At 41.0% G+C, this 12,929-nt stretch overlaps 1 protein-coding gene across 1 annotated transcript in view; it reads left to right on the top strand.

The window, feature by feature from the left end:
* Positions 1–12,929, top strand: part of LOC117510085 (stonustoxin subunit alpha-like) — a 79,740-nt gene that overhangs the window by 66,348 nt on the left and 463 nt on the right. The window contains exon 5 of the mRNA XM_034169701.1: positions 1,368–1,370. Within this exon, the coding sequence (XP_034025592.1) occupies positions 1,368–1,369 (2 nt within the window). The 3' untranslated portion in view covers position 1,370. The remainder of the gene's footprint in view (positions 1–1,367; positions 1,371–12,929) is intronic.

Raw genomic sequence — 12,929 nt, forward strand, 5'->3', positions numbered from 1 at the left:
TATTTACAGGGTGATTCCATAATTTATTCCTCAGAATTGAGTGAGTCCATATTTTTTTTCCTCTGCTTGGTCTAAAAAAGTAACCGTTACTGACTGCCACAATCTTATTTTCTTAATTTCTTATATTGTTTCTTAAAGCCAGAAAGTTGCCATTTGAAATGACTTTAGTTTTGTGTCATGTCTGTGATCTGCTTTTTTTCTACAAAATTAAACAACTGAATGAACATCCTCCGAGGCCGGTGATTCCATAATTTTTTGCCAGGGGTTGTATAACGAACACCTGCAAAGTTTGAGGTGGAAAATCTTAAGGGGTTCTGAACAATGGGCCTTTAAAAAGGGGGTGTTGGACTTCCGGTTGGAACACCGCGACGCTGGCAGCACAGTAGAGAGGCTCCTGAGGCGAAACCTGAGAAAGCTTATTAAAAGGCCCATTCTAAGGAGAAATATCAGATACACAAAGTATTAGAAGGGGGGCCGGACATCACCATAAACTAATTTTCCTACGAAGAAGGGAAAGAAAAGTACGTTTTGGGTTCCGAGGACGAGGCCAGCTAACACCTGTTCAGCAAATCCCACGATGGCGGACTCCGAGATCCTGCACGAGTTGAAACAGTTTCGACAGGAAACCAGGGGCCAATTTGAAGAGTTGAAACGTGACATTTCTTCGGTTAATAATAGGCTAGAGGCGACGGAAAACCGAATAGAAAAGGTCGAAGAACGAATTCAATCAACCGAAGATGTAGCTACTGGCTTGCTAAAGCTATGCTCGAAGTTAGATGAACAGCTAATCGACATGCAGGCCCGAGGCAGGCGAGAAAATGTGAGAATCTACGGGGTCAGTGAAAATGCAGAGAAAGAGGCGTCAGAAATGAGAATTTTTGTGGAAAAACTGCTTCGTGAAGGTCTTCAGCTGCCAAATGACGTGGAGTTACACATCGAAAGAGCACATCGCTCCCTGGGACCAATGCCACCCCCAAGCTCCACCCCGCTCCATCATTGTGACCTTTTTAAGCTTCTGAACCAAGGAAATGGTGCTGCGTAAATCCTGGCAAATGAAAGGTTTCAAGTGGAACGATAAACAAGTAACCTTGGATCAGGACTTTCCACCTACCATTATTGGAAAGCGGAGAGAATATGCCGAAATCCGGAAAGTGTTAAAAGAGAAAGACGTGCGGTTTCAAACACTCTTCCCCGCCAGGCTGCGGGTGAGACACGGCGATGGAGTTATGATTTATGACACTGCAGCGGAGGCGGCAGAGGATATGGTGAAACGGGGATACGCAGTCAAGCTCATACAGACACCAACATCGCTTGTGGAACGCATCCAACAGATGACCTGGACCCGGGTGGACCGACGCGTGAGGAAGAACGTACCCGATTCAGAACGGGACCCCAGCTACAAGGAGAAGTTACGTGCATTCAGGAGAACATCCCCGAACCCAAACACGGAGTAAAGGTTTAAGACTGCGAGGTTTTTTTTGAACAAAAATGTCCCTTGACTGAAATATAAGTTCGAAATGACTGGGTGAGTAAAATATCGTAGTATTGAAGGTTCAACTATGAAAGTTTTACGAACACTGTCATAGCCATGAGGATCCCCTGCACTGTTAACAGGAGCAGGGCTACTACCTTACAGCGCCCCCTGGGACACATGAGGGTCTATTGCGCAGACCCCAACATAGGGAGTCATGTTCATTTCTGTTTTTTTTGTTGTGTTGTTCTACATTTTGCTGTTCTTGGTAGGGAGGGGAAGAATGCCATGTTTAATGACTTTGTTAATTACTGATACACTCAGATGTCATCCCGGTCCATAAAATTTGTTTCACTAAATAGAAATGGGATTCATAATCCAATTAAGAGATCAAAGATATTATCACAATTGAAAAGGGAGAAAGTCCAGATAGCATTTCTTCAGGAGACTCATCTGAACAAAATGGGATACTCAAAAGTATATTTCTCTTCGCACAGCTCGGGAAAAACGTAGAGGAGTCGTAATCTTGTTGTCCAACGCAGTGAATTTTGAATACATTTCTGAATGCAAGGATAAAGAAGGAAGATACATATTGGTTATAGGTAAATTGGAGGGAACAATAGTGAGTCTGTTAAAATGTGTACATGCCACCTGGCAGTGACTGGTCAATATATAAACATGTATTGGAAACACTCACAACTAAATGTCAAGGTATTCCAATATGCGGAGGTGACTTTAATATTCGACTACAACCAAAGACTGACAGCTCAAATGGTAGACCAGATGCTAAGAATATCTATAGAAAGGTTAATAATTTATGAAAGAAGTGGGAATAATTGATGTCTGGAGAGAAAATAACCATAGAGTGCGTGACTATACTCATTATTCCTCAGCCCATAATGTATATTCACGAATAGATTTTTTTTTCATGTTCATGCATGATACGCACAGAGTATTAACTTGTGAGATTGGAACTTGTGCCATATCAGACCACGAACCAGTGTATTTAACAGTCAACATTAGCAACAGGACTAGATCCACCCTATGGAAGCTAAATTCCAATATCTTGAAAGATACTGACATTCAAAACACTCTGAAAATGGAAATTCAGTCTTATCTTGAACACAATGACACCGATGAGGTTCCCCGGCAATACTGTGGGATGCTTTGAAAGTCGTAATTCGAGGAAAGATAATAGCAATCTCTGCTACTCTAAAGAAACGTAAAATTCAGAAAATACAAGAATTAGAAACCAAACTTAAAGAACTTATGAAAGAGCACTCCACGTCACCAAATAATTTGGTCAAATCTAAAATAAAGGAAATGAAAAATGAGATAGATGCTATAAACACACAAGAGATCCAAAAAAAAGCTCCTTTTTACAAAACAACGATACTACGATACAGGCGGGAAAGCACTCAAGCTTTTATCTTACAGATTAAGAAAACAAGAGGCAGAACGGACAATATACAAAATAAAACACCCAGTAACAAATGCTGTGGAGACTAGCCCTGAAAAAATACAAGAATGCTTTGAAGAATATTACCGGAAATTGTATTCTCAACCACAATTAGGGAGCAGTGAAGATATTGATGCATTTATATTATCCCTAAACTTACCTAAAGTTTCAGAGGACCAAAATAAGAGATTGACATCAGAAATAACAAAGGAGGAAGTTTCAGCATCAATAAAGAGATTGAAAAACAGCAAAAGCCCAGGGGCCGACGGATTTAATTCAGAGTGGTATAAAGTGATGCAAGAACACCTAGTTTTAACATTGGTGAAAACGTTTAATTGGATTATCGACAAGAAAAGTATACCACCTTCATGGAAAGAAGCCATCATTTCCATAATCCCGAAAGAAAATAAAGATAAAATGCAATGTGGAAACTACCGCCCCGTAAGTGTGCTCAACATAGATTACAAAATTTTCACCTCTATTTATGCAAAAGATTAGAGACAATTCTACCAGACCTTATCAATAAGGACCAGACAGGTTTCATTAGACAGAGACAGACTCAGGACAATATTCGAAAAACATTATTAATTATGAAACATGTCAAAAAATGTAATTTGGAAACACTTATGATAAGTTTAGATGCTGAAAAAGCATTTGATTCGGTAAGATGGGAATTCCTATATAAAATAATGGCTAAATTTGGCTTCCATCATAATATTATTGATACGTTTGCATCACTATACAACAAACCAATTGCTAGGATAAAAATTAATGGAGATTTGACCAAAACCTTTGCCTTGGAGAGAGGCACTCGTTAAGGGTGTGGAGCTTCCGCACTTTATTTGCTCTATTTATCGAACCGCTGAGCCAAGTTATAAGACAGACTACAGAAATCAAAGGTGTAAACCTCGACTCAGGTGAACAAAAACTAGCCCTTTTTGCGGACGACATACTGATATTCTTGACTGAGCCCTCGCTATCCCTACCCAAACTAATGCAGGTGCTGGATAGATATGGCTCCCTCTCAGGATATAAAATCAACATAAATAAAACTCAAGTGTTAAAACTAAACTATAAACCACCAATAAGTATAAAAAACACATATAAATGGAAATGGGACTCAAATAACATCAAATATTTGGGAGTGGTTTTAACAGAAGATTTTGAAAAACTTTTTGACACAAATTATGGTCCATTAATCTCAAAAATTAAAATGGATTTACAGAGGTGGAGTACAATCCCCTTCTTGGGAATACATTCTCGTGTGGAGTCAATCAGAATGAACATCCTTCCAAGATTGCTGTATTTATTTCATTGTTTACCGGTTTGGATACCACAGAAATATTTTGATGAATGGGATAGAATGTTGGGTAAATATATTTGGCACAATAAAAAAGCTAGAGTTAAATACAAAACATTACAGTTGAGGAAGGAGAAGGGTGGACTCGGGCTACCTTGCCTTCAAGAATACTACTTTGCGGCCCAACTTAAACCCCTTGTATCTTTAGGTTCCCCATCCTACTCAGCCAGTTGGAAGGAGGTTGAAAGGGTAGAAACAGAAAAAACACCAATTATGGCAACATTGTTAGATAAAAAATTAAGAAACAAATTTAACATTATGAAAGATTTTATGTATGAATCTATGTTGAAATGTTGGGATGGGGTACTAAAAATTTGTAAATTGGAGAAAATCTCTTGGATATTAAGGTGGATAGCGTATGATTCGGACTTTTTGCCAAATACTCAAGATAATAGGTTTAAAACTTGGATCTCAAAGGGTCTGACTTCGTACTATTCTTTCATCCACAAGGGGGAGTTCATGAGCTTTGAAAAGCTGAAGGGGAAAAATGGTCTTCATCAAGATGACTTCTATAGATATTTACAAATCAGGCATCATTTTGACCAAAACATTAAAGCCCTATGGGAAAACTGTTGTGTGGGCCGCTGAAGAGGAGGTACTGCTGGCCCACCACCACCAGAGGGCGCCCTGCCTGGAGTGCGGGCTCCAGGCACCAGAGGGCGCCGCCGCCCCACAGGAGCTGCCTCGGTAACAGCTGTCACCCATCACCTGAGACAGCTGACGGCAATTATCACTGGGGTATATCAGCAGGATGGCATCTCCACCTCATCGCCGAGATATCGTTCTACCTGGAAGGTAATAATCTCAGCTGACTGCTTGACAGTAACCTTTGTGATTTTTGTGAGTGATTGCAGACTTTTTTCTCCAACGAGAGGTGGAGGTAGCTTCCCTGCCGTGCAGGTTGCTGGGTGCAAACGCGCCCACGTTTAATTGTGTTCTTGTTCCTCGCCAGCAGTACCAGGTCCGACACGCGGAGGCAGTGGCCACCTGGGAGTTCGGAACTTGGCGGCTCCAGTATTCCCGGGGTCCTGTGGCGGAGGAAACCGTGTGGTTCCGGTTCTACTTTGGAGAGGCGTCTCCTATCTTCGAGCCTGCCCACACGACACCTTTGTGAATTGAACTTTGTCCATTGTTGTAATTTGTTGTTTTTGTTGTGCACGTTCGCAACAGTAAAGTGTTGTTATTTGACCTATTCCATTGTCCGTTCATTTGCGCCCCCTGTTGTGGGTCCGTGTTCCTACACTTTCCCAACAAAAACAGTGAATTAAGATTTATTCACACCTTTTTAACTCTAATAAAATCAATTTCTATGAACAACATAATATCCAATTTGCACAAAGCAATTCAATTAAGTAAAAAAGGTAACACAGAGCACATTAAGAAAAAATGGGAAATTGAGGGCAATCTGAACATTTCAATTGAAAGTTGGGAAAAGATTTGTCACCTTCAGTGGAAGACCACAGGATCTAATACATGGCGAGAGTTTGGATGGAAAAGTATTACGAGGTTCTTTATCACACCTGTTCAAAAAAGACACAGAGAGAGAGGGGATTCATGTTGGAGGCTGTGTGGCTCCTCTGGGGCCAACCACTACCACATTTTTTGGGATTGTAGTATTCTTAAGACATACTGGTCACAGATTTGTAATCATGTAAATAATGTTTTTGGCTACAAAGTGTCATTTACATTTGAATGCATATACTTGGGAGATGTAAATGTTCAGAATTGGAGAAGGAATTAAACAAAATTATTGGCAATCCTATTAATAGCAAGTAAAAAAGCCATCACAAGAAAATGGTTGAAGGCAGACCCCCCTTCGGTGGAAGAATGGATAGAAATAGTCCACGATATCTACGAGATGGAAAAACTATCCTCCATCATTCGGAACTAAAGAGACTCTTTCTATGAAACATGGTCAAAGTGGACAGAATATGTGAAATATACAAGATCGGACTTTATCTGAACAATATATATATAAATTTTAATTAGCGAATACTGATCATTTATTTTCTGAACAAATGTAACAGCACTCTTCCCCATTGTTCATAGTTTCTTTTCTGTTTTTTCCCTCTGTTCTTGTATGTTTGGATAAAAAATAATAAAAAATAAAAAAAAATAAAAAATAAATAAAAATAAATAAAAAAAATAAAAAGGGGGTGTTGTTCATGTTTTTGACACTCGCAAATTGCATGCCTGTTTAGCTAATTGTGTATACCAATATCTCTGAAACAAGCAAAGATATCTGGCTGATATTTGCTTTCCTTTGTAATTTGGGCCCAGGAGTTCAGAATCTGTCATCAGGAAAGCCTATCTGTTTTAGTCTCTGAGTTAGTCTCTAAATTGGTGAATATTTTATGTATGAAAATGGAATTTAACGGGGCCAGTGTCAGCCTACAATCACTTACAACAGGCTGTTGATGCTGGAGTCCTTCAATTTGAGGACAGGACTGGCTGCAGGAGGGAACCTGACTCTGCAAAAGTCTTAATTTAGAAGTTACAGGACTCTAAAATGGTTCCGTCTTAAAAAAAAAATTGTGACTGGCAAATTCACCGTGTGGGCAACTACCCATGGTCATGAAACTTTTTCCTCATAATTGTCCATTGTCCGAGCCACCACTTTCAATTGTCCAATCATTTGCTCAAAAAAAAAAAAAAAAAAAATCAGCTTGTTTTCTCACCTCCTTCAGATTTAAATATTTTTCAGATGCCACCTTTCTCCACCCATTCCACCATGTCTGCACTCTCTTCACCTCTCTACTGCACTCTCCATGACTTTGGATAGTTGACTCCAAGTATTTGAAGGACATGTCGCACCAAAATCATAACAACTTAGATTTAGGCTGTTTGTTACCATCCGATGATACACCGGGATTACTTTGTGCACTTCCGTGACCAGTCTCAAAGTATACGGTATTCGCAATAAACAGCTACAGAGACTGCCGAAAACAAACTACTCATGAGTAGGGATGGGTATCGAGAACCGGTTCCTTTCGGGTATCTTTAAGAAATGATTTGATCCACCAACATCAATAACCTTTTTGCTTAACAATTCCGTTATCGGTCCTTCAGGGTGGCCGTTGTTTTGGCGGGTGTTTGTCAGGAAAATTATAATTTCTCTACATTGATTACAGACCCTGCAGCGGGTCTGTAATCAACTTTTCTGCAGCGCGGCTTTGCTTTGAACCTTGAACCAATCGAAGCAGTGATTCCCAGATCGAAGTAGTGCTTCGATCATTGCTTCATTGATTAATTTTTTTCTTTCGCTTTCCCCCACTAAAACCCTAAAGACCATATGGCTGTGAGTATTATTTACCTTTTTTATGTTAAACCGACCTGTTATGGTCTTCTTAAACAGTTGATAGATGTATTTTATAACTTAAAAAAGGGACCGATGCTAACACGTTAGCATGTCTATGGCATTTTCAATGTTAAAGTTAGTATTACAAATTGTAATATTTTTTAAATTTATTTTTGTTTATATATTAATAATAATAGCAAGCACAACAATAATAGTAATAATAACTAATCTAATGATTATTTACAATTTTAGAGAATGAGACAAAAGAACCTGAATAAAAACAAAACAGAAAATATAAAACCAACTAACAATGAACATACATAAATAAATACATACATACATACAGAAATAAATAAGTGTTTCCTGTGAACACCTAGTGACTCTTACACCTCCGTTTCATCCCTGTTTTATTTAAGTTTAATTCCTTCATTGATTTCCTCTGGAACTATCTGCCAAACTAGAAAACTGCTGCATCCTAGTAAGAGCAGAATCCTACTGGAATGAATTTGAATAAGGAAAGTTGGGTTTTTTCTCACCAAAATGGATGCTGTACTCACTGCAGTTTATCATCTGGAATAGTCCCAGATTTCATTTCAGAGCTTCTAGAATTCATTTTTTTAAAAACATTTTCGTGTGGGTGGTGTTGGGGGGTAATTTTGGGTTTCAGCATTTTTTGTTTTTCACCACTTTCATCCCTGAATATGTGAAATTGTGAGTCACTTTTGTGCGGATTAAAGTTACTAACTGGGACTCCTGTCTTGTTGCGAGAAAGAAACGAGAATCGTCCTCCGTTCTGTTCACACAACTCCAAAAGCTGTGCGGCTCTCTGCCGAGTCAAGTTAGAACGATAGAGTCCAGTTGGAATTAATAACTTCAAAGCGAAACACCATTTTGTTTTGTTTTTATGTCCAGAGATCAAGGATACAGTGACCAATTTCATATTTATTTACTTTAAGACTCAATGAAATACATAGAAAACCTGTAAAGCCTACTTTTAGTGCTAAATTCATTATAGTACAAAATTCAAAAAGTGTTATAGAGCAGACTCTGCAGTCTGCACACATCAAGATCCAAAATCTGGCAGACTCTCTCAAAGTAAAATATAAATAAAGCCTATCAGTTCCAGTGAGTCTCCTCTCTGTATGTACAGAGAGGAGACCACGTCCGAGCCACCACTTTCAAATGAAAGCTCAGAAGCGTCAATATCGGACGTAGCAGCGTTCTTTTCACACCGTCTGTCAGCCATTGGGATGTTTATGCTTTTCCTAAATTGGAGGTCACATGCCCAACCTGCTCTATACTCTCACTGCAGATCACAGTGTCATCTGTAAACATCACAGTCCATTTGGACTCCTGTCTGATCTCATTTGTCAAACTGTCCATCACTATTGAGAATAAGAAAGTACTCAGAGCCGATCCTTGATGTAATCCCATCTCCACCTTTAATCCATCTGTCATTCCTACTGTACATCACAAAGCTGTCAAACTGTCTGACTATCCCAAATCTTTTTCGCCAACCTCTTTCTCCTTATGTTTTCCTTTGTTTCACCACCAAATCTCCTTGTCATCCTTCCACTGTTCAGATGTCACACCCAGTACCTTCCTAGCTGTCTCCTTCACCACATCTGCAGTACTTTTCCAGTTGTCCAAAATCATTTCACCTCCATCCAGTGTCTGTCTCACCTGTCATAACAGTCTTCCTCCTTCAGCTTCCACCATCTGAGATGTTGTTGAGCTCAGTCTCAGTTTATTTAATTTTATATGGCACCAAATCACAACAAAGCTCCCAACAAAACTGATTAACTGATTCCATCTGCACAAATGAACATCAGTCAGTGAAATCACCTCTAGTGAGTGGTTGCAATGAAAACCTGCACCCTCTTGGGCCTTTCTGGAAAGAGGTGAATACCCCTGCCCAAGAACAAGCACACAGTGGTAAGGAAAAACTCCCTTTGATGATATTGAGGAAGAAACCTCAAGCAGACCAGACTCAGAGGGCTGACCCACAAAGGTGAAGAAACAGAAAACAGGAAATCAAAACAACATGACATAATAACAATAGAATATGTAGTCTATGCAGGTGGCCATACCACAGCCAGGGGTCATCTAGCAGACCTCAAGTCATCAGTGGGCCTGTTCCAGCAGCTATGTCCATTCCAAATGCAGACTGTAGTGTGCGGCACCAGCTTCTAGCGTGACATCTCATGGCCAGCTCTCACTCTCTTCTTCTTCTTTACCTACACTCTTCCCTGTCACCACCTTACAATCTCATTTCTTTTCAGTTGTATCTTTTACAAAGAATGTAGTGAAGTATGTGCACCTTCCTCCACTCTTATACATCACTCTGTGCTCCTCCTTTTTCTTAAAAATGTTCCTTTCACCAACATGCCTATTGAAATTCACTCCTATCGCCACTGTTTCATGTTTAGGTTCACTCTTCAGCACCTCATCTAATTCAGTTCAGAAATCTTTCTCCTTAATCCCACAACCTACATGTGGGGCATATGCACTGATGATATTCATCACCACTCCTTCAATTTCCAACTTCACACTCATCACCCTGTCAGACACTCACTTAACCTCCAACACACTCTTTACATACTCTATGTTTAAAAATGACTCCAACACCATTTCTTCTCCCATTACCACCATGATACAACAACTTGAAATCACCTCTGATGCTCCTGCTCTTACTTCCCTTGCACATGGTCTCTTGCACACACGATATGTTTACCTTTATCTTCTCCATCATGTCAGCCAGCTCTCTCCCTTTACCAGTCATACTGCCAACATTCAAAGCAGGGGCGTGCTGGGAACAATTTTGAGCCCGGGAGTTTCATATCCAACCGGCCCACAAACCACCAGCGCACAGAGATAATAAGAGTTCTGCTGTGGCATTTATGTGCTGACTGACTGTGAAAATTGGGTGGCTTATAATAGAAAGTAAAAGTGTTATATGGCTGGGGGGGCCTGGCTGCCGGTTTGTTTCTGTCTTTTGGTTTTCCTCCCAGGTGGCGTGCGTTTGGGACTGAGTGGCTGTGTTGCTGAGGCTGTCAGGACCTCACCCTGATCACCTGCGACTCGTCAGGACTCACAGCTGTGGTGCATCTGGATGGATTGGAACATGTTGGCATTTAAGACTGGAGTGCACAGTGTGTATTTGCCAGAGACTCGACCTTGTGACCAGACGGGTGAGATCGTCGTCTCGGGAGCCATCTCATCAACAGCGGATGCTGACAACGTCCAGGTTTGAAACAGTCTGTGAAAGAGGAGGGGGTGAGGTCTCACGCTCGTCAGCACACTTCCTGAGGTACGTTAGATTTTGTGACTAACATTTATACAGTCAGTAAATGTGGTGTCCCTCACACCTTATTGTATTGAGCTGTTTGTTAGTCATGTATCAGCTTTCACCGCAGTGGAGTTTTGTGAACTGATTGTTCCATGCCTGCAGGTTGGGAAGCTGATCAGTAATCGAGCCAGGAAGTGTTTGCTGTTTGTACACCTTTAAGTGTTCTGTGTGTAGAGTGTGGACTCACTTTCAGTCCCAGCAGAAGACTGCCCCTCCCTGAGCCTGGTTCTGCTGGAGGTTTCTTCCTGTTAAAAGGGAGTTTTTCCTTCCCACTGTAGCCAAGTGCTTGCTCACAGGGGGTCGTTTTGATCGTTGGGGTTTTACATCATTATTGTATGGCCTTGCCTTACAATATAAAGCGCCTTGGGGCAACTGTTTGTTGTGATTTGGCGCTATATAAAAAAAAAATTGATTGATTGATTGACTTAATGGTTCCTTCTTTCACAGACTCGGTTGTTGCGGCCACCTGGGGGGTGTCGGCGGGGTCCTTGGGTCCGAAACAGCTTCTGGCTCCGGACCGTTAGCGCTGCTGGGAGCGCACCACGCCAGGCCGCACCTTTTGTTATTATATTATCACTGTTATGTATTAAATTCAGTTAGCCTTTGAACCGTGCTCTGCTTATTTCATACTGGGTCCTTCAAACGCTGGTCGGTTCTCCGAGCTGCGTCCGACACATAACAAAAAGTTAGTTAAGCTGGGCATACACTGTACAATATTTTCAATCATTGTACTTGGCTCCAGCTCAAACTGTGACAAAACCGCAGGGTTTAAAAGTTCAGAGTGCACGATTCATGTTCTCACACTGTACGGCCCGATGCTCTCATGCGATCTGACTGTTCACATTGTACGTTCAAAAACCACACGTCGGGAAGCAAAACGTAACAGAAGCTTTTTTTTCTTTTTAAAAAAAATTTATTTCATGCCTATCAGCGCGCACAGTGAGTGAAATCAGCAGACAGCAACATGATTCACGAGAGGACGGTAAAAAAAGAAAACAAACATTCATAACAGGTGTTGCTACTTACACTGTTGTATAAATAAACTATATTTCATATGGAGTCTGTAAATCCTGTTGTTGTCTGTTGTGTGTGTGCGCGCACGCATATACGTTCAGTCTCCCCCCACCTGATTTCACTCACTGTGCGCGCTGATAGGCATGAACTTTATTATATTAGGTTATTGCGAGGGAACGCAAAAAAAAAAAACACAAGACTTTACATGAGATCACTGTTTGCTCTCTCCGGTGTTTTCACATGCACAGTGCGTGAGGTAATCAGCACGTAGACGCTTGTGGCGCTGCGTCAACAGCACGGAACCCTCACAAGTCACGACGGCGGACCAAAATATCAAACAGGTTTGATTTTTATCCGACCATATGATTCCCCATCGGGAGGCGGTCGTGAGATGTTAAACGCAGCTCGTTACTCCATATAGACTGCACGATGCAGGACGCACGATTAAGCTGAAACTCGGTGCGATCCAAAAAATTCTCTCACGAGTGAAAAATCGGCTGAAAAAGGGCCAAAACTCGCACAGTGTAAGCCCAGCCTTAGTTAAAACAAGAACGGTATTGTTAACTCACCAGTACACCACCTAAGGCTGGTGTACAGTGTGAGACCATGCGGTTTTGTTGCACAGTTTGAGCTGGAGCCAAGTACAACAATTGAAAATATCGTACAGTGTCTGCCCAGCTTAAGTCAGTGAAGTCTGTAAGTAGCTGGAAGAGGTGGTACTGTACTACAAATGTTGATACGGCTGACATCCTGGCATAACAGTCATGTAGCCTGTTATGCCCGGCCCTATTTACCATTTCCCTGTTTGCTCTGTCTTCTTGAAAAAATATCTGTGAGATTTGCACACTTGGTAGCATCTTCCTCCAAAGCTTTTCTTTTTCTTATTCTAGCCTTTTCAGCTCCACCTGGATTTTTTCTGTCCATCTTTTCATTCACGGGCCACTCCTCCTGTACTTGCTAGTAGCGCAAGTCCCATTT

This window comes from Thalassophryne amazonica, chromosome 5, assembly GCF_902500255.1.
Source record: "Thalassophryne amazonica chromosome 5, fThaAma1.1, whole genome shotgun sequence".
Classification (NCBI taxonomy): domain Eukaryota; kingdom Metazoa; phylum Chordata; class Actinopteri; order Batrachoidiformes; family Batrachoididae; genus Thalassophryne; species Thalassophryne amazonica.